Below are 21498 nucleotides of genomic sequence, written 5' to 3'. Positions count from 1 at the left end.
ATTTAAGAAATAAAAAATGTCAATTGCGTGAATGAAAAGAATTTTTGGTAATTCTTTAATTTGAAGCTAACCGTCGGATCTACCAACCACCTACCACCTCGCTCTCTCTCTCACAGCTCACAAGGGGAATAATCCACTACTACTATTCATCGTGCACTCCAAATTCCCATTTATTAATAAAATAAATTCAAATTATAAGGCCCATTTTCACAATTATTTCTAAAAAGTTGTGTTTATTTTATATCCTTAAAAAACATTTTCGAAAACCTAATTTTGTTTACTTGTGGAATTTGGCCAAAAATTTAAAATTTTAAAAGTGACTTAAAAAAGTAAAGAAAAATGTGCTACCTGATTGATTTTTTTTCTTTTAAATCTTTTCTTATATCTACCAAATACTTCTTTGTTTTATTTAAATTTAATGAAAAAGTGTTTACAAAATCATTGCCAAATTTTAACAACTAAAGTAAATAGATTTGGTGATCAATGTAGTCTTTCTAAGTGAAAAGTATAATTAAAAAATCATTCACAAAGAAACTTAACTTTAAAACAAAACAAAAAAAGTTAAAAATGAAAATTTTATGGAATGAAGTTTAAACAAGTAAATGGTACAAATTAAAATTAAATTTCAAGAGCATAAAGATAAAAATATATAATCTTATTTTAAAAAAATCTAAATATATTATCAAAATCAAACATGGCCTTTTTTTAGTGTGTTCATTATTTTCCTTTAACCTTTATATCAAATTAACAAATTTTAGATAGAAAATTTACTTTAAATTTGTTTAAATTTTGGAGGATGATACATAAACCCACCAATAAATTGTACCTAACGCTTTTTTTATTCGTTTGAAAAATTATATCTAATAATAATATAAATGAGAGTGAGGAATAGGAACTTTAAATTGCATTTAATGTCTAAATAGAACATTTTAACTAATTCAACGTGTTATCATCCATGATCATTTAACATAATAAAATAAAATAAATATAAATGAATTTTATGCATTTTTTTTTTCTTTTTGTCAAACATCATGAAATAAATACATTGAAATTAACTTAATTTAATGTAAGTTGTTTTTTTTTCCCGGATAAAGTAGGATCTATTTAGAAATTTAACACTTTAAATTAGGTAGTTAATCGATTGTACTTTAAGTTTAAACAAAGTTAATTTATACATGGCAAAAAAATTTTAAAAAAATTGCAAAAAAAGAGAGAAATTCACGAAATTAGCTAATACTGTAAAAATAAAAATCAATGGAGTTCATGGTTGTGAGCCAACTAACAGGGGCCACGTGGCTGGATGCTGGATCATCCTCTTTATTTCTTTTGCGGTAGCTCTCCGGTCCTCTCAAGTCTCAACTGACCACGCTCACCTTCCTTATTTAAATCCCAATTCAATATCCTCCAACTTCCAGCACTCAATTTCCTCTTCCGTCGTATTTCTCGCCGGACCACCGCCGGATTCCACTCCCCGACTCCGAGTGAGCCTTCAGGTAGGTTTTCTGATTGCATTTCTGCCTCCGATACTTGTTTTGTTTTCGCCGTGTTTATTTACTTTTAATGGATTCTGGCGCCTTTCTCGATCTGCTTCCTGCTTCTATTGGATCCGAATTTATGTTTTCCTCTTAAACATCATGTTTTCTCGATCACGTTTACTCGGTGGTTTCAAGTTCCTGCTGATCTTTGAGACATCGTGGTTGCCGATCTTTTGCGAGCCAATTGCTGCTTGCTATTGAAATCGACTGAGATGTTTTTGGAATAAAGGTGGTTTATCTGAGCGTTTGATCTGGTAATTGAATGGATTGAACTTCTGTGGTTTTTGTTCGGCATTGATCTAAGACGGAGTTCTATAATTCCAGCCATACGAGTTCAGTAAGCTTGTGCAAAAACACCTTAAATGATGTATTCGAGTCGGATTTCCTAATCGAGACATTGCGCCGTATGCGTAGAAGGATCAATCAATCTCAATCTACTGAGAGAGCAGGTTAGAAAAGGCATTACGTGAGAGCCTGCTAGGTTTGGGCTTAGAGTGTTGTACAGATGAAAAAGAAAAGCCATAATGCTAATTAGACAACTCAGAGGATGGACTGTTTAGGATGAACAAGTAATTAGGATAATAACAGAAATGGTTGATGTGCGTGACCATTCGTCCGAGCTTTTTTTACAAGCCTATTGTTAAATTCGATTACGCTGCGATGATTCAATTTTATCCGTTTTTCTTCTTGAGCAGAAATCTGGCAGGTAGTAAATTCGAAGTACTATGTTCCTTTTCTACCGTCGGTCAGTTCACTGATGCAAGTCGAGTCGTTGGATTCTTCGATTTTCGGAGATCGATTTGTTGAATGATGTAGCAAACGCGATACCCTTTTCTGTCCACATCCTACGCTTAAACCTTCGATAGCCTTGGTTTGTACTTTCTAGGCTAGTGTCTTTAATGCGCGACGAGTTTTTGTTAAAGTTACTAATTAAAGCGAAGAATCATTTCGTTACGAGTTAGGTTACCAATCTACTATTCCTGAGTAGATAACCGACTCTTGCGGTGAGGGGCAACGTGTTAGGGAGAGTACATTAATGCTGACCTGATTTCAGTAATTGCTTGCATAGAATCTGTGCATAAACCAAAAACACTTTCTTTATTTAGTTTTTTGTTTTACTCTCATTTGAAACTTTGTTCTGTTAGGGCTTTTTTTAGGGAAAAAAAAATAAGTGAAAAGATACGCAGAATCACACTGCTATTTGCAGGTCCCTTTGACGCTCACCATGGCTACCGGACAAATATTTTCGCGCACGACACAAGCACTATTCTACAATTACAAGCAACTTCCCATTCAACGGATGCTTGATTTTGACTTCCTCTGCGGTGTGTATTAATTTTTGTAATTCGCTGCTTTCCCCCCTCTTATTTTTCCAACTGTTATTCTCTACAGGATGTATCAGTTCAATACAGAGCTGTGACAATGAATGGATTGTCATATTAGGTGGGTCTGGTTTATGTATCCTTAACTTGTCTGTTTGACTAATTTGATAGGGAGGGAAACACCATCAGTTGCTGGAATCATCAATCCTGGTTCTGAGGGATTTCAAAAACTCTTTTTTGGTCAAGAGGAAATTGCCATCCCTGTGCATTCTACGTGCGTAATACTTCTCTTATTCTTTTATAATAACAACTAGTTTTAACCTCTTGCTTTCATTGATACGTAATTCTAGATATAATTCTCAAAATATTGTTCACTATTTTTGGATGGTTTATAGTACGGGGAAACTGCTTGTAAATAATTGCTACCGTACCCAATGCCTTTTCATTTCCAAACAATGACGGATAATAACTTCTAATGCATGGATTCAAATGATCTTCTTAAATTGAAGGTTCATTAATCGGAGATAGTTACCTATACAATCTTTATGTTCTTTTATCTCACATGCAGAAGCTGTTAAAGTTATTACTGGCTTAGAACAAATGAATGTAGCGTCCTATCTTCTTTTTCATTCGTTTTCAGGATTGAAGCAGCGTGTGCAGCACACCCCACTGCTGATGTTTTCATCAACTTTGCATCCTTCAGAAGGTTAGTGATTGTTGTTTAATGATATTGCGATTGAAAGGAGTTTTCTGTTCCCACTTATTATTAGTTTGTACTACCATATGTGTAGTGCTGCTGCGTCATCTATGGCTGCTTTGAAGCAGCCTACCATCAGAGTTATAGCTATCATAGCTGAGGGTGTTCCAGAGTCGGACACCAAACAGTTGATTGCATATGCACGGGCAAACAATAAGGTAAGGAACGTTTCGATGCTTCCAGTGATATTGAGCTGTCCTAGCTTTAGTAACAGAAAAGCATATATGTTTGTGATCTTATGTACATCTTACATAAAGCCACACACACAAACCAAATTGTTAGTGATGTACAGAAGAACAAGAAGAGAAATGGAGTAAGGGTCAAGTAGTGGGACCTATCATTGAACTTGAATGATTTCTCTTTGCTTAATTCAAATGCAGGTTGTTATAGGTCCAGCTACTGTTGGTGGCATACAAGCTGGAGCATTTAAAATTGGTGACACTGCTGGAACAATTGACAATATAATACAATGCAAGCTTTACAGACCTGGATCTGTTGGTTTTGTCTCTAAATCAGTAAGCAACTGTCACCGAAATCTTCATCTATTTTTTCGTAACATTTTGTTGTCAACTTATTTCAACCAAATTGTGCTCTTATGCATGGAAGTTTGATAGATTTGATGATGCATAAATAAATTTTTGTGGCATTCTAGATGTTTCAATTTTTGTGTTAATGTGTTTTCACTATCCATTCAATATTTTCTCCACATTGACCAACTTTTTCGAACAAGTCAACGTTTTTCTTTTGCATTGTCAGATCCCATTGCCTTCTTCAAAATAGTTAACCTACTAAAAAATGAGGCTGTTTAATAATGTGTAATGCTGCAGGGTGGAATGTCTAATGAAATGTACAATACTATTGCCCGTGTTACAGACGGAATTTATGAAGGTAAAGTTCACAGCTACCTCAGTGATCTTCTTGTAGGGCTGTTTTAAAGCAATATTGATCAATCCTTTAACTGTACAGGTATTGCAATCGGAGGGGATGTGTTTCCGGGTTCGACTCTTTCTGATCACATTTTGCGGTTTAACAACATTCCACAGGTATTATGATTGACATCGTTTTGAGATATCTTTCAATTTAGCCAACCGTTCGAGTCATGAATAGTAGGGGTTCGTTATAACATTTTATCAATTTATCTAATTGGATGCTCCTGCACTTTGTCCTTTGCATTCAATATGCTTTTTTTGGCCTATTCTTTAGGTTAAAATGATGGTCGTGCTTGGAGAACTTGGCGGTCGAGATGAGTATTCTTTAGTTGAAGCCCTGAAACAAGGAAAAGTTAACAAACCAGTGGTGGCCTGGGTTAGCGGCACTTGTGCTACATTGTTTAAATCTGAAGTTCAATTTGGTCATGCTGTAAGTTGAATCTGGAGTTGTTCCGCTTACTGTATTGTTATTGTAAGATACGTTTTGCTGACACATTATTTGCTCCCTGAACTTCATAACAGGGAGCAAAAAGTGGTGGTGAGTTGGAGTCTGCACAAGCAAAAAATAAAGCTTTAAGGGAAGCTGGAGCCATCGTTCCCACATCATATGAGGCCATTGAAGCTGCAATTAAGGAAACATTTGAAAAATTGGTAAATTTTCACGTTAGGACTTTCTTCTGTGATAGCTATTTTTGATCATCTTGTTCTCATCTTCCTTGGGGAGGACGAATAAATGTTCCTCGATTTTATTAGTTGCAACTACCAGATAATTAAGTTGACCATCTGACTTACTCCTAGGTTGGAGATGGGAAAATTTCTCCAGTAAAGGAAGTGAAGCCTCCACAAATTCCTGAGGATCTTAGCTCAGCAATTAAGAGTGGAAAAGTTCGGGCCCCAACCCACATTATTTCCACCATTTCTGATGACAGAGGTATGCTTTCAACTTGATGACAAGATATTCTTTGAGGGTTTAAACTTTAATCTGTTATTCTTCAGATTTTAATCATTACTTTTTCGAACAAAAGGTGAGGAGCCAAGCTACGCTGGAATACCAATGTCTTCAATTGTTGAGCAAGGCTACGGTGTTGGGGATGTTATCTCACTATTATGGTTCAAACGCAGCCTTCCTCGATACTGCACCCATTTCATTGAGGTTGGTAGCAAATGATATGGAATTAATGATCTCTTTCTACCGAAATTTCTTGAAGAATCCCAATCTTGTCAGTTGTCACCAATTCTCCTCTCCCCCAGCCTAACAAACTGTACAAGGCTAGTCCAATTTTATACTTCTTGATTTCTGGTGAAAATTTAAATTATAGTCTTGGGTTGAGGTTTGACAAATTCGATGCGTAGCTGTCGACTCGCTTCTTTGTTTCTGATTATTAAGAAAATATAACAAAGATAAAATAGGAGCTTGTTTTATAGCAATAGCAATAATAATTAAGTGTTGTTATTCAGATATGTATCATGCTCTGTGCGGACCATGGTCCATGTGTATCTGGAGCGCACAACACTATAGTAACAGCAAGAGCTGGAAAAGACCTCGTGTCCAGCCTAGTCTCAGGTATGTTATTACTACTGCGATTTGTTTTTCCCGTCGTCGAAGAATATGTTTGAACTTTTTTAGGTCTGGTTTTTGTATAATGAGGAACTTTCTGGAATAGGTTTGCTTACTATCGGCCCTCGATTTGGTGGTGCCATTGATGATGCTGCTCGGTATTTTAAGGATGCTTATGATAAAGTAAGAATCTCTTTACTGCTAAATTTTGAATTGTGATGGTGGCTACGAGTTTGTACCCTGGAAGATTCTATGATGCTTCCTGCATTTCTGCAGGGTCTTACGCCTTACGAGTTTGTTGAAAGCATGAAAAAGAAAGGAATTCGTGTGCCAGGAATTGGTCACAGGTACACACTGATCACTGATGGTTGAGTGGTTTAAATATTTTACCTATTAAGCATTTGATTGATCCCCATGCTTTCTTATTAACACATTTGGATTCTTGGCCGAATTTCAAAAACAAAACCAAGTTTTAAAAACTTTTTTTGTTTTTGGTTTGCTTCTCGTATACAACGAGACAAACAAAACAAAGAATCATGTTTTTGTTTTGAATTGTGGATTGATTATTTTGGTGTCTGTTTTATGGTTTGATTGGCGTAAAAAAAGGATAAAGAGAGGGGACAACAGAGATAAGAGAGTGGAGCTGCTGCAGCGGTTTGCAAGAACACATTTCCCATCAGTGAAGTACATGGAATATGCTGTGGAGGTTGAAACTTACACTCTTTCAAAGGCAAACAACTTGGTTCTTAACGTAGACGGTGCAATTGGGTCTCTTTTCTTGGATCTTCTTGCCGGCAGTGGAATGTTCAGCAAACAAGAGATTGATGAAATCGTCCAGATTGGCTACTTGAACGGCCTGTTTGTGCTCGCACGATCCATCGGTCTGATCGGGTGGGTTGAAATTCCTCTCTTTTTCTTTTAAACCTAAACGAACTTTTTAAGTTTCAATCTTTTATCGAAGTTTAGTTTTTATTTTCACCTAATTGATTTCTCGTTGGAATTGAAACTGGCAGACACACATTCGATCAGAAGAGATTGAAACAGCCACTATACCGCCACCCTTGGGAAGATGTTCTCTACACCAAATGAGGAGCTTCCAGATAGAAGGAGCAACAGCAATCATTTTCAAGAAATATCAATTTTTGTATAATTATTATTAATGAGACTGCTATTTGGCGTTTTTCTTCTTCTTATTTTAGTTCTTTGTTTTCTTTTTCCTCTACCCATTTTAGAAATCGTATGTGTAATGCCTCTCTAAAATTTTCATGTTTAGTTCATAAAAAGGATTGTAGTTCAACTTTAAAATAAATTGTTATTTCTGATGTATTCTCTCTTTTAGTGTAACTGAATACTAAGCTGGAATCAAATGTGAGCAGACCACAGGCTTCATACATTGAATATCTTAAGTAATAAATTGTTAAAAGCTCGATTTATAAAAATTATATAGGTGTTGGTTTGATAATCAATATTTAAAACTAAACTTCTGAATTGAGTTATTTGTTTTATAATTTATTCAAAAAATATAAATTTGTAACTAAGCTAAAAAACTAAATAAATAATTTGTTTTTGAATTTTGGTTAAGAATTAAAGTGCATTTTGAATAAGATGAAAATAAACACAGATACTGAATAAGAAGGCCTAATTTTTTAAAAATAGAATCTTAGATCTTCTCGCACATGAATTATTTTTGTGATTTTTTTTTTTTTTTTTTTTTTTTTTTTTTGCAAAGGTGAAAACATAATATTGATTCTTCATCATTTTCTTTTTAAAAGAGAAATATGATAAAAATTATAGGTTCAAGATAATCAAGAAAAAAAAAATAACAAGGAACTGAATTTGAGAACTTCTTTGACATTTCAAAATTTTAAAATCAGTTTCATTTAGGAAAAAAAAAAAAACAAAACAAAAAAAATAATTAACCTCATCAAATTGGACCTATATAAAATAATATGTTAGTGGTGTGAAATAAACGTAAATATATTTAACAAATTTCAGTGTTGCATACTCACATTGAAGAAGATCGTTTGAGCTACGTTGAAACCTCAAATTCTCCTGATATTCAGATGCATTCTACTGAATATGGAGTAAATATCATAAAATCGACTCCAACTGCTTCAGTTCTGGGTCTACAATTTCAGTTTCCTCCTCTTCTGGGGAACTATAAGCATCAGCAATGGCCTTCCCTTTAGCCAGGACATCAGGAGGAACAGTTTGAAGGAGCCTGTAATACAGGAAGACATTTTGAAGGAATTTGATTCTTTAATCACGTGTTCTTGCTGGCTGCTCTATATCTCAACATGAACTGAAAGGATCTCAATTTAACAACCTACTATGTTTTGAACTTACAAACTAAGTCTGCATAGTTTTGGATTATGAAGTTGAACCTGCTTTTGTATGTATTTATCACTGATTTTGGGGTATATAAACCAAAGTCTATAAAACTCACTTTCTCAGACCAGACAATTACTTTAACAATCATCGGATCCTATAAACTAAAAACAAGCTACTTAAACTCGATTTTTTTTTACTCATTTTTCTACAAATCCAGGTACAGACAACACTAATTTAGGTTGTTCAACTTTTTGCCTCATATATTTTGATCATTTATCCTTACTAATGAATCAAAACAAAGAATTACCTGTCTAGAGCAAGGACGGCAGTGTCAATATTGGCCTTCATCGACTCAATTGAGGCTCCTTGATCATTTCTTGTGGCACGTAAAAGCGAAGAATCGAGTTCTTCCAAGGCTCTTCACAAGTTCAGATGTTTACTTGAGTTAGAAATAGATCATTCAATGGACGCAAGAAGTTTAAGAATCGGATGGGCCGTATCATTCAGAATAAAGTACTAGCAAGTGACTCATATCATCAACTACCACAAGCAGCAGAAAACATGAGCATGCTCCAACGCCCACGTTTTCTGCTATGTAAGAAGTTGAGATCATCAGTATGTTCTGTTATCACACTGTCAGTCTGATGCTATGATTTTGAGGTTGAATTTGACCTTGTCCCCAAAATCACATTCCTCTTGACCCAAAAGATGCTAAAGATCAAATAAGAAAGAACCTGAGACATTGATCAACATTGTCGAAGGCAATGTTTCCATTTCCTTCCTCCGAGGCATACTGTGCAACCTATTGTTGAAACAAAATTTCCATGACTCTTTATAAATTCATGAAAGGAGAGAACTCAAGAAGAGTAAATGCGATTGAGAATAGACAGTGTTCCTGCAAACAACCTCCTATATATTTACTAAGCATGATAAATACAATGAGGATTGCATTGGAATCGAACTCTCAGATAGCAATGAGGACTTCATATATGCCGTTTAAATGAAGCAAGCTTGTCTCAACGATCAAATGCAATTTGTCACCACTCAATCCAAAAGTTTAATGGATAGATTAGAGTAAATTTAGTCCTATCAATATATTATTTCCTCATAGGTGAGATCAACACACGGATTAATAAATAAAATAGAGAGAAAACAATATTATGAGTTTGATCTCATGATTTCAAGCTTCTTTTCAACATATTCTTTAACGAAAAGAATTGAGTAATTAAACGCTTCACAACAGTAGCTAACAGAATTCAGTAATAAACTCCTTAACAGAGTAAGAAAAGGAAAGATTGAATATCTAAATGCTTCAAGATCAAATGGAGAACGGAAACTTCAAAGAGAAGAATAAGGAATAAGGAATATTCAAAAATTCCAGAAGGCTTTCAACTTACTGCTCGAATGTTTACGCGAAGGGATGATGCAAGTCCAGAACGCAAGAGAGATCGGCATGTCGCGTATTCTGGTTTACTACTTCCCAAAATTTTCTCTGCGATCGAAAAAGGAATAGTTAACATTACATACAGTTGCGTCGATAGCAAACATGTAAGTTTGTACTAGTGAAATTTTGAACCGCTGATCAAGTCTCATCTCATACAACTTATATAACGAAACAAGCAATGCAAATTTGTAACTAAAAGGTGGACACAAAATCCTTGAAACTACAGAAATGCAGAAGATATCTTGTTTAATTACCGACGTCCTTGAATTGTAACTGCGTCAATATGACGGCTGGAACATAAACTTCAAGCGGATCAAGCTTTTTCCTGAATAGAATGTATCAGAATCAGTTTGATGAACCTCAGCTGACAGAAAAAGGATCAGACTAATATCACACGATCGTTTACTTCTTCACGTATTTGTCCATAAAGCTTCCTGCAGAGGCATCTGCAGAGAAAATATCAAAAAGCACGATTCAGAATATCAATCCATCGAGTTTTTCAATTTTTGGCTCATGCAGCAGGAAAGATATAAACAACATATAATTCAATGAACAGAACGTCGCATACGGTCAGGAATCAGGAACAAATTTGAGAGGACGAGAGAGATGGAGAACAGTCGCCTACTCTCCCGCCAATTGTTTGGCAATGCGCACCTCACTCGCCAGTGATTCTTAGTTTCGCCGGCGGCGAATTTCGACGGTAGATGTGGAAGAATTGAGGCGGAGGATTTGAACTGCTCCGAACTAATTAGCGCAGAAGTGGTTGGTGTCGCCATTGACGATAGGACATTCAGACGATCGTTTTCCCTCTCTCAGTCGCAGCCACGGAGTGGTCTTGCGGAGAAGATTGCGTCTCATCCATTTTATCCAGTGCTATGTTCCTCGCGCTTCGCGGGCCCTTTAAAACCCCGGTAACATCGCGGCCCAATAGCCCATTAATAAACTGCCTTTACAAGCCCGGTGACATAGCGGCCCAATAGCCCAAGAATAAACCGTTGACATCCCAATATCCCAAAAATTTTGAAAAATAGCCTCAAATAGCGAATTTATTATATACATAGCTAATTAATTGATATATTTTATTTTATTCGTTTACATTTTTATCGTGCATGTTCTCGCTTCTTAATACCAGTAAATGATATTAGATATTAATTGTTTCAAAATTAATTATAAATGTGTTAGTTTACGAAAAAAATTTGATCATGGAGTGATGATTTGTACGATTTGGTTTCATGTAATATGATAGTCGTTAATTTATAATATTGACTATATCCATGATACAAAATTGATTTACGTGTATGACTTTTTATTCCATACAATTTTTTTGTAATGTCCTTTTCTAAGATAGAAGGTTCAATGCTGAACAAAAAAATTTATTTATTTTCAATATTATTTTTTTAATATTTTATGTTAATTATGTAAGATCTAAAGCCACTACTCCTTTAGCAAGTTTTGGTTCTAACTCATTAAGGTTCATTCAATTATGATATCAACCTTAGTATTAGTACTCAATAGTATTTGAAACATTAAATTTTACCTTATCCCATTTGAACTAACAAAAACTGAAATAACACATCGAAGAATAATTGAATAATATTCTTTAACAACTAAAGAGTATAGAGTACCCAACTCACTACAGTCAACAAACTAGCCTTTTGAACTGAAAACCTTGCAGAATAATTTGAGCTTATCTAGATCATCACACTAATATATCCATTACACCAGTAATATCCAATATTTTTGTTTACCTTTGCACACAGAAGGAAGGGATTTCCAAAACAGAATGTGGAACCAAATCTGAAAGTTGAAATGACTATTAATTCCTTTCCAAACAGATCATACAAGGGGTTGATGAAATTCAGACTAAGTCGCTCCTGGATCCCTACCAGTAGTGTAATACTAATCACATATGAAACAGAGATGATGACAAAGATGATTCGTGACATTTAACCAAACCATATAAACTAAATTATATATGAAACGGGATGATAATCAATAAAAGCTAGCGTAGCTCTATTGGTTAAGACTTAAATTCTCTTACTAAAAGGTTCGAGATTTGAATTACCACTCCCACGTGTTGTTAGAGCTAGTTTTACACCATCTAAACCAAATAGTTCACAGTACAAATGTTGATTGGTTTTCTTAATCTGGGAAAAGACCACCTCTAAAGTGTTTGTTTTTGTTCTTCTTCATACGCGGCAACTCCCACCGTTCAGTTGCTTGAATCCAACCCCGTGGCCGTGTATGAATTTTGCAGTCGCCTCAGTGTAGATGTGAGTTTCATTCAACAACCTGAGGATGTCAAACAGGTTGAATGAAACAATGCTATAAATCAATGTAGAACACACAGAGTTTTCATCTTTTGTTTTGTTTATTACTCGAACTGTTATCCTTATAACTTTATGAATCTTTTATACCTTTAATCAGTTTTGGGAGAAATTATGATGGACTTACGCTAAAGAAACAATCTTGTTCATAATGGTGGAGGAGACGATTGAGGCACCGGTTAAATAGAGCAACTCTCCATCGATTCTTTCCTGAATTCTCTTATCCATTTCCTCAGCTTTTATACAGAAAGGATGATCCGATGCCTGTTTTTCAAACAGAAAACTCAGCTCACGAGTAACAAAAAAACCAGACTAATTTTCTGTTTCAGCCAACAAGTTCAAATAAGCTTCTAATTTTTCTCATACCATAACCCAGCCCCATGTGTCTGCAAAAGATGGTATGTAGGCCGTGTAAGCAATCACATCTGCAGCAGCAAACAGAGAGAAAAGGGTTATGAAATCTGACATTGGCTTCACACAAAATGGCTTAATTATTCACTGCTGAGAGATACTTACACTTGAAGGTCTGTTTGATTGTGTTGTAAATTGAGGTAAAAACCTCTTTGTGGGTGAAAATGCCGGCTGGTCCTGCCTGAAAAACCTTAAATTTGTCAAACCTTGTGTAAAATTTGCCTGTTTTAATGCACTAATTTTGGCAATAAAAGATTGGCAAACCTGAGTTACGAAGATGCCATTGTCATGGAGCTTTGGTTTGACGATTTCCTGGTAAAAGGATTTGGTGTAGAGCTTGTAACAAGGTCCATCTTTAACTGGGTCTGCTAGGTCTCCGATTATGACATCAAATTTCTCGTTTCTCGTTTCCAATTCGGCCCTTTTGTCAACAAATGAAGAAATTATTCCCAGCTTATCTTTTAATTAAATAATTTTTAAAAATAAATTTCAAATCTCCATTTACATAATTAAATTATTGCGTAGAATCTCATTTAGTTGGGAAAAAAAATTTCTAAAACCATCTAATAAATATATATATTAAAAGGGTGGAGCGGAGCCGGATGTGGAACACTTTATCTCCATTTTGTTATTTTTCATCTCCTTCCCTATTTGAGTGATGGGACAAAATGTTCTCCATCTTTGGCCACGAAAAAAACGAACACTCCTAATTGTCAGTTCGATTTAGAATATTAAACTTTTAAGCACGTGTGTGATAATTTTATTTTATCATCTCTATATTTTTACCAGTTAACTTTTTTCAATATATGGATTTGTTCTCAAAATATTTTTCTGTTTTTTGTTTTAAAGATTGTTTTTTGAAAGGGTAATAGAATCATTAGAACTATTAGAACTATTGTTATGGTATAGGTTGAATTTGCTATTTACAAATTTATAATTTTGAAAGGAATAAAAAGTTCCCTCATTCATAAATTTATATATATATAAAAAAGAAAAAGGTCCATAAATGAAATTGCACTAAAAGAAAATTTAAAAATTTAAAAGTTATCCAAACATGATTGTATAGAATTTTTGTTTTAAGAAACAAAACTTAATTTCTTTCTTTTGTTCAATTTCTAAAAATACTCTTGAAATTTTAACAAAATTTTAAAAAATATATATTTTTTAGTACAAATAAAAAATAATTTTTGAACTATGTTCTTATAGTTTTCGAAATCTGACTCTAATTTTTTAAATAATAGAAAAACAAAGTAACTAATTTACCTGGCATCGTTTATTAGAAGATGAAGCTTCTTGTGACAAAATGCTTCCTGATTCACAGTCAAATGCTTGCGGCAGAAATCCACCACATCCTGCAAGTAACCAGGGAAGTGGATCGAATAAAAAATTAATTAATTGATTAATTAAACTGAATGAATGTTTTAATTATTTAATGAATACAATTACCTGATCAATATCGCACATAACAACTTTCTCTGTTGATTTATGTTTGAGGACTTCCCTTGCTGCTGAACCTTCCCCACCTCCCATTATGAATACATTTTTCGGGCTGCAAAAATTAAAAAAAAAAATGAAGATAAAGTTAATTCCAAAACCAGAAGTTTCATATTTTATTTTATACCTTGATTATTCCTTTTTTCATAAGTTAGTTTCTGAAAAAAAAGAAAGGTGTAAGTATAGATTGTTAACTCTATAGTTTTTTCCTTTTTTTTTGAATTATGCTCAAGTTGACGGCTTTCTAGTTTATGTACTTTATGAATAGCATGTAAGTACTCTCAATAGCTTGCAAAATAAATTGCTATAAATATATCATATATATTAACTTCATTAAAACTAACTGTTTGAATAGTATGATATATAAATTATTTTCTTTAGTACGGAGTATGGAAATTTGAACCTACGAAAAATGAGTATGTCCAAATATTGTGAGTCATTCTCATGTTGATCATATTAGCAATATAATTTACAAACTCTTTACACTAATTAAAGGTTTGATTAATGTTTGTTTAGATGGACTATAAAAATACAACTCCGTGACATTAAGTTAAATTAAAAACATTATCATGTGAGACATTTTCTAATATATTTCATTTAATATTAAAAATAAACTGAAAAAATTATCCGTGAACATGAAAACAGAGATGGAAGACGAACTTTGAGTGGCATAATAGGGGTGGATGAATCAAGCTTTCATGATACACGAATTCATCGGCTTCAGCACTCTGCATCTTTCCGTCGATCATCAATGCCTGCACTCAGCCGTCTCACAAATGTTAATCAGATGATCTTATCCGGTTCCGACCGAATTGAACGGAAACGGAACCGATTTTCCGGGAAAATTTTCAGAAATCGTGGAAAATAGCCAAACAGAATCTGAATTCGGAACTTCATAAACTCACCTTGCCAAAACGCTTGGTGTCTAACAGAGCGATGTCCTGGAACTCGCTGGTTCCCTTCTGCAGAACGCTGAAAAGAAGAGAGGGATTATGAATCGCCGCTGAAATTCAGAGAAGATCTGGAAATATGCAAGCAAATCAATACCTGTTCAGTGCGAAGGACCATTTTAGGTTATCGTCGATGATTTCTTCGAACCAATGGCAATCGCTGCCATTGCTGATTACTGCTTCGTGAGAAGAATTGCCATTGATGTAATTGGATTTGTCGTCGAATTTTGAGAAGCCATTGGTGTGGGAACTAAGAACTGCCGGGCCCATGGCGTTGGTGGTGAGGTAATTAGGAGCGAAGAAGGAGAATGAGAAATGGGAGTGAGAGGCAGAGGTCTATGAAACAGGGAGGTGGAAGTTGATGGGGGATTTCTGGAGATGGTGGTGAGATCATTTTATAGCTGCAGCCTGCAGGGGATTTTAATTTAATTTTTTTTATTATTATTTTTGAAGCCCACTTTTAATTTAATACCCTTGATTTGGCAAATTTTTTATTTAAAACATAGTTTTATGGTGCTTCACTTTGGCTGCCATGTCAGCATTTTTTAAATGTGTAATAATTCAGTTCAATATTTGTGCTTTTTTTTTCTTTTCCAAATTTGGTCGGAGGAGGAGATTTAGGGGTTGTTTCACATGTTTGACAAATTTGTTTTTGAAAACTCTTTTTTAAAACTGTTTTTGGATTACGTGATTTTGAAAATAATTTTTTTTTATCTTTTCAATGTTTTTATATTCTGAATTTAAAATTTTAAAATAATATAGAATCACATTAATAAAGATAAAAATTTTGATGAATATATTATATCATGTTATTAATTCATTCTATTTTATTAAAACTAAAAAAATGTAAAATATAATATATTGTAAATATATAATATTGTAAAATAATAATTATACAAAATTTGTAACATATATGTTTAATAAATCAATTAATAATATTTTAGATTCAATTAAATTCTTTTTTGTTTAGTACTACAGGTAGAAGTTGGGATCGAACTCACAACCACTTGGTTAGAAATATATGTCAAATACCACTAATATCTCACTTTAGCAGGTTCAACTAAATTATAGTTGGTAATCACCAGTTTACAAATATAATATTAAACACCTAGAACAATTTTTTAAATTGAGATTCAATTTACAAATCTAATACTAAACACATATCTAAAAACACTTAAAACAATCATGTTTTCATTGAATTCCTTGTTTTTCATATTTCTATTTTCAGATTTCCTACCAAACGCACTCTATACTTTTCAATTGGTAAAATTTTGTAGCACCAAATACACTTCTTCTCTGATTAGAATAATTGAGATTTTAAGTTATGTGCCTTTTCATAACCCAATTAAATGCATTATCCATTTGACATGCTACCTGTAAAACTGTCAACCACTCTCCACAATTAGCAAGCCTTGCAATGGGAGTCAATGACACATCTCAAGTGAACACATCAAATCATCCATCCTATTTGCATTACTACAGCCTCAATCAATTGATTGCGATTAAAAACTATATATTATACAATCCATGTTGCCCGCGATTGTGTTTTTAATTTGAATCTCTCAAGTCTCAAGCATTACATTTATATTATATTTATGTTATGCTCCTCACTTCGTGTTTTTAAAATCACACTTTAGGCCAACACTACATCATTCTCTAATACTACAATCTTCTCCCAATTTAATTAGAATTAAACACAAAAGTCCTTTTTATCAAATAAATAAAAGAAAGAAAGAGTTTTATCTCGGTAAAATTCACTTCTACTCCTAAACTATATATTGCATGCGTAATAACCATTATCTTTATTTCAAAATTAATAAAAAGGACATACCATAACATTTTCTATTAAAAAAAACAACAACAACAGCGGAGTTCCTTTATTTACAGCAATTTATTTAAATATTCTAATATTGCACGAAAGTACAATGCAAAAATAGAGTAACACATGTAGAAATGTGTTCTTTTTAACAACTTTTCATGAAAGGGTCGGCAAAGAAATCTTCACGCATGAATCCATTAATCTTTAGCCATTTCATTTAGCGCACAATTGAGTAGAAAATTCTCTCAAAAATTAAAACAATGTTATAAACAATGATAGCATGTTTTTTTTTTCTTTATCAAAAAAAAAATGATCACCAAAAAACATTGTTCCTTTTATTTTCCATCATTTTTAATTTGTTAGATTGACTTCAACTCATCCAACAACTATTTATTTCTCAACTTTGTGGCTAGAGTAAGAAATTATATATATGCATTGAATATCTCTTTCCCCACTAGTCGTAATTATCAACATTGATAAGAAAAATGTTAAAAAGACAACCGACTTTCTCTATATTTCTACAAGAGTATAATATTGTTTACTTTAGACATAAGTTTTCATTGTTTCACTCTCAAAATATCTCATACCAGTAGAGATTGTCATCATCACTTAATATTCCATAAATCTTTTCTTTCTCAAGTCAAATGTTAAACTTTAATTACACTTAAAAATCTTCCTCTCGAACAAAATATCACTTTAGCACATCCTCCTTCAACAATCATTCGTTCGTTCCCAACTAACAACGAGAGCTTACTTTTGTTTAGTACAACAAATTGGGAATAAGAGTTTTAACTTCTGATCTCAAGGGATGAAATAAGTACATGTCAATATATTAACGCTGAAACTATACCTCGTATTGTCAATAAAAGAGTTTACTCTTGTCTAAACCCAGTAGTACGTCCAAATATGACATAACCACATATCACATTGTGAGATATACCTAGTGTTTTATCTATCAGTACACGCAGCTTGATAGAGCTCTACTTGCTCACCCACTCAAACAATTTTTATACGATATGAGAATTTCATCTACAATTACATGTACTATAAATCAAGACTCACCACTTGTTTTTGTCAGGACTCTAAGGATTTCACCGACACCTATAAGTTTAGACCATAGGTCTAATATTATCTTCCAAAGAAAATTCATCCTGATCCCCATATTTTCACGATATGATATATATTGTCCACTTTGAATAAAAGTTCTCGTAATTATGATTTTCAGCCGATTTGAGACTTTGGTTAACAAAAAGAAAACAAATAATAATAATAAGAAAGAGAGAATTGATGTGGGGATTGAGGAATAATTCTCTTTCTTTTTTTTTTTTGGTCCCACTGCCACAGAATGTTGGGATATAGGATAGGGTTGGAGAAGGCATGTTATTGCAAGCGTGGGGTGATTCCACTATCAAAATTTTGTTGGAAACTCCACTTTAATTTTAACTACCTACCACTCTCTCTCTCAAAAGATATTTTGTTTGATTTTAGGGTTAAATGGGTAATTAAGTGTGTGGGTATAGAATTTTAATATTGCGATGTGTGTGTCGTGTTCACCAAAAATTCATCTCAAGTTGATAAGAGAATTCATCCTTATGACATTAGCTGATAAGTTGGCTAGGTTGGACCAATCAAATTATTAAACAATTTCATGAAAGATTTTGCGATCGTGATCGTGTTGTGCTTAAAATAATACTAGAACTGTTATGATTGCAAGGAGTAGTACAAATACAAAGTCTCAATATTGGATATATTTCAAACGTCTCCAATATTTTGATTGATAATATATCTTAATCAATTGAGTTGTGGTTAGGTTACCGATAATTTAGTTTTCTCACGTGAAACGAAAATTAGAAGTAAATGAAAAATTATAGTGTTGATGGGAATTATGTACATATAAAAAAAATAAAGGGGTGGTGGGGGAGCCAAACCAGACAAGCAAGCGGAAACGAGGCACTGTCCTTATGGTGGGCTGTGAGCAGTGTCGTATGGTAGGCGGGCGGGTTCATTTCAATCGTTTTCAAAGTTTTGTTCTTTTTTTTTTTTTCTTTTTTTTTTCCTTTTTCTTTTTCTTTTGTGTGTTGCATTGAAACTTGAAAGGGGATCTCGCTTTAAGTCAATCAGCCATTGTGGGCTCCAAACAACAAAGTCAAAACCTTTTCCTAATTATCCCTCCTTTTAAAAGGTCAACAATTTTTAAGGAATTAATCGTCCTCTTAATTATTTTCAATTTTTTTATGGTACAAATTCGGTTCCTCAACGCTTAAAAATATATAATAGGTCTTTGAACTTTTAATTTTGTGTCTAACAGGTTTTAAAATTTTTAAAATATATCTAATATGTCACATGTAATTGAAAGTTCAGTGACGATACTAACGTAGAATCTTATGTCTAAGCTATGCTTGATTCTGGTAGGGGGAGAAGTCTCTTTTTTTTTTTTTTTACTTTTTCCAATGGATCAATTTCTTCTCCCCTATTTTTACTTTTTCCAATGGATCAATTTGCCTATGGTTGATTTTCTAGCATTAATATTTTTCTTCAGCTTTAAGATGTAGGGGCTGCATCTAAATAGGTCCTAATTAAGTTACTTGAAGCAAGGATCTCCTTACTTACTTTCAACCGTTTATAAATTGATTGGATACTTTTAAAATTTAGAGATCTATTAGGGCACAACTCTAAGAGGCGGTTTGGCTCATGTGGGGTTTGGTTTAGGATTGGTTTGGGGTTGAACACACCCTTATTTATTTATTTTTTCTTTTTCTTTTCTGTTTTGTTTTCATTTATTTCTGCTCCTATTCTCGTGTCATTTACAACATTTTATTTAAATTAATTTTTTTACAAAAAATAATAATATTATCTTTTTCTTAAAATTTTTTATTCTCTTCATTTATATATATCGGAATAGCAATGGTTCAAAATAAATAATATTTGATTCTCAATTATTCACGTTAAATAAATTGTTTGATTTTAATAATACGCAAAGTAACAAAACTATTATCTCTGGAGACAACAAATATTCAAATAAAATCTTACAGTATAATTTAAATTTTCAAAATTTTAAAGTAATAATTAAAATTAAGTAGATTTTCAAGTTTGATCCAACAAAAACAAAGTTTAAAAATTGAACTTTAAAAACATACTTTAAAAAATGTTATGAAAATTTACTTAATGATATAATTATGTAAACTACTTTCTTTGTTCCAATAATTTTTTAAATTAGGATATCAATCTTATATTTTGTTCCAAATTATTGTGAACAATTTGATTGTGTTTAAAATTTAATTTGTATTGGGGTCCATGAATAAAAAATTTAAGAAAATTATTGTTAGAAAATATATAAATGAAATACAAAATTCAATATGAATAAATTAATTGCATCGTACAAAATTATCTACAAATTTAATTAGATTAAATAAATGGTTTAACATTTTGCTAAATAACAAAGAAAAAAAACAGCTAAAAAAAATCAGATTACCCAAACCCAGTCTATAACCTCAAACACAGATTAGTGATGTCAAACAGGTGGGCCAAATGCCCCTAAAAGTTCGAAAACCAAACTTATAATTTAACCTTTCTTTTTTCTTTCCATCATAATATGTGTAGAACATATTTAAATCTCTCGTACTAGACTAAATAAATAATCAGGCATGCGAACTTTACCTCGTCCATTCATTAATTATAAACACATTTAACAAAACTTAAAAAGGTAAAAAAAAAAAAAAAAAAAGTTGTCCAGAAAATCATAATCATAGGAAAGGAAGAACAGAAAGGAAAAAAGGAAAAGTTCACACGTATGTGCACACATAAATAAATAAATGAATGAAAAAAAGTGGCATACTCTTTTTGAATGAATATGGAAGGTTTGGTGTTGAGAGAGCTGTGAATCATTAGCCAAAGCGACAGAAGGATCAGGCGTGCTTTGGTGCTGTCCACTACAATTCAAAATATGTGAGAGATTTTCCTTTTACTCCCATTATGATTTATGCACAATTTCCATACTTTTCGTTACACAAATTCAATTGGGATTTCACTTGAGAGAGGACTGAGTGCCCCAAATCTGTCTCAAAAAGTGGGGTGCCTCATTAGTGGTTTGCCGTTATGTTGTCTTCTTCTTCCTCTCCACCTCGCACCAATTAATTATTTTAATATTAGGAATAATTGGGAGGAAGATTATTTTAGATATACGAAGATAATATCTCTATTGGTATACGAGACCAAACTAGTTTTTTTAAAGTTTTAGCTAATTTTGTTCACGGGTCGAAACTACGAAATGATGGGTAACCTATCGCCTTTGTCTCTTTTGAATCGGGAAGGGCGCGAAATGTTACGTGATAGTGACGGTGAATATTGGATATATTTGACCTCATTTAATAACTATTTCGTTTTTTCACCTTTTTATATTTTTTAAAAATTATGTTATTATTATGTGTTCAAATTTCTTTAAAATATATTTGGATTATTCACCTAATTTAAAAAATAGAAACAAATTGTCAAGCTAAGCATTATTAGTTGATGAACTCATTAAGGCATATACAAATCTCAATCTCCACATATTGTTCAACTGATTAATTAAAAATAAAAACTACTTTTTTTAATTTTTAAAATTTAGCTTAGATTTGAAAAT

General features: G+C 32.9%; 3 protein-coding genes across 3 annotated transcripts; 1 reads left to right on the top strand and 2 right to left on the bottom strand.

The window, feature by feature from the left end:
* The first annotated feature begins 1335 nt into the window (after positions 1–1335).
* Positions 1336–7427, top strand: LOC111004832 (ATP-citrate synthase beta chain protein 2). The gene is made up of 17 exons (XM_022276050.2): positions 1336–1493; positions 2743–2860; positions 3029–3131; positions 3498–3563; positions 3649–3772; positions 3995–4129; positions 4442–4502; positions 4581–4657; positions 4818–4973; positions 5066–5194; positions 5342–5474; positions 5569–5696; positions 6002–6107; positions 6208–6284; positions 6378–6448; positions 6708–6992; positions 7115–7427. The coding sequence occupies exons 2-17, from the start codon at positions 2761–2763 to the stop codon at positions 7188–7190; spliced, it is 1827 nt and encodes a 608-aa protein (XP_022131742.1). The 5' UTR covers positions 1336–1493; positions 2743–2760; the 3' UTR covers positions 7191–7427.
* A 630-nt stretch (positions 7428–8057) lies between these two features.
* Positions 8058–10735, bottom strand: LOC111004595 (uncharacterized). Its single transcript, XM_022275649.2, has 7 exons — positions 10445–10735; positions 10283–10322; positions 10131–10201; positions 9830–9924; positions 9167–9234; positions 8740–8850; positions 8058–8322 (listed from the first exon to the last, which is right to left on the bottom strand). The coding sequence occupies exons 1-7, from the start codon at positions 10650–10652 to the stop codon at positions 8193–8195; spliced, it is 723 nt and encodes a 240-aa protein (XP_022131341.1). The 5' UTR covers positions 10653–10735; the 3' UTR covers positions 8058–8192.
* A 939-nt stretch (positions 10736–11674) lies between these two features.
* On the bottom strand, positions 11675–15435 carry ACL5 (S-adenosyl-L-methionine-dependent methyltransferases superfamily protein). Its single transcript, XM_022275719.2, has 10 exons — positions 15156–15435; positions 15014–15080; positions 14769–14863; positions 14061–14163; positions 13878–13966; positions 12879–13035; positions 12720–12795; positions 12570–12628; positions 12331–12467; positions 11675–12168 (listed from the first exon to the last, which is right to left on the bottom strand). Exons 1-10 carry the CDS (start codon positions 15326–15328, stop codon positions 12066–12068), a joined length of 1059 nt encoding a protein of 352 aa, XP_022131411.1. The 5' UTR covers positions 15329–15435; the 3' UTR covers positions 11675–12065.
* Between the last annotated feature and the right edge of the window lie 6063 nt (positions 15436–21498).

Source organism: Momordica charantia (assembly GCF_013281855.1).
Source record: "Momordica charantia cultivar OHB3-1 chromosome 8 unlocalized genomic scaffold, Mcharantia_2.0 BLBB01000008.1, whole genome shotgun sequence".
NCBI lineage: Eukaryota > Viridiplantae > Streptophyta > Magnoliopsida > Cucurbitales > Cucurbitaceae > Momordica > Momordica charantia.
This window is presented reverse-complemented; position numbering and strand designations above follow the sequence as displayed.

Bases quoted from the DNA above. Each gene is read 5' to 3' on its own strand.
- LOC111004832 (XM_022276050.2), top strand. From the start codon at position 2,761: ATGGCTACCGGACAAATATTTTCGCGCACGACACAAGCACTATTCTAC. The intron at 3,132-3,497 runs GTGCGTAATACT...ATTCGTTTTCAG, and splicing joins GCCATCCCTGTGCATTCTAC to GATTGAAGCAGCGTGTGCAG. The intron at 4,130-4,441 runs GTAAGCAACTGT...GTAATGCTGCAG, and splicing joins TTGGTTTTGTCTCTAAATCA to GGTGGAATGTCTAATGAAAT.
- LOC111004595 (XM_022275649.2), bottom strand. From the start codon at position 10,652: ATGGCGACACCAACCACTTCTGCGCTAATTAGTTCGGAGCAGTTCAAA. The intron at 10,323-10,444 runs GTATGCGACGTT...TTTTCTCTGCAG, and splicing joins TTTGTTCCTGATTCCTGACC to ATGCCTCTGCAGGAAGCTTT. The intron at 8,851-9,166 runs GTTCTTTCTTAT...GAACTTGTGAAG, and splicing joins AATGTTGATCAATGTCTCAG to AGCCTTGGAAGAACTCGATT.
- ACL5 (XM_022275719.2), bottom strand. From the start codon at position 15,328: ATGGGCCCGGCAGTTCTTAGTTCCCACACCAATGGCTTCTCAAAATTC. The intron at 15,081-15,155 runs GTATTGATTTGC...TCTTCTTTTCAG, and splicing joins TGGTCCTTCGCACTGAACAG to CGTTCTGCAGAAGGGAACCA. The intron at 12,468-12,569 runs GTATGAGAAAAA...TTTGAAAAACAG, and splicing joins ACACATGGGGCTGGGTTATG to GCATCGGATCATCCTTTCTG.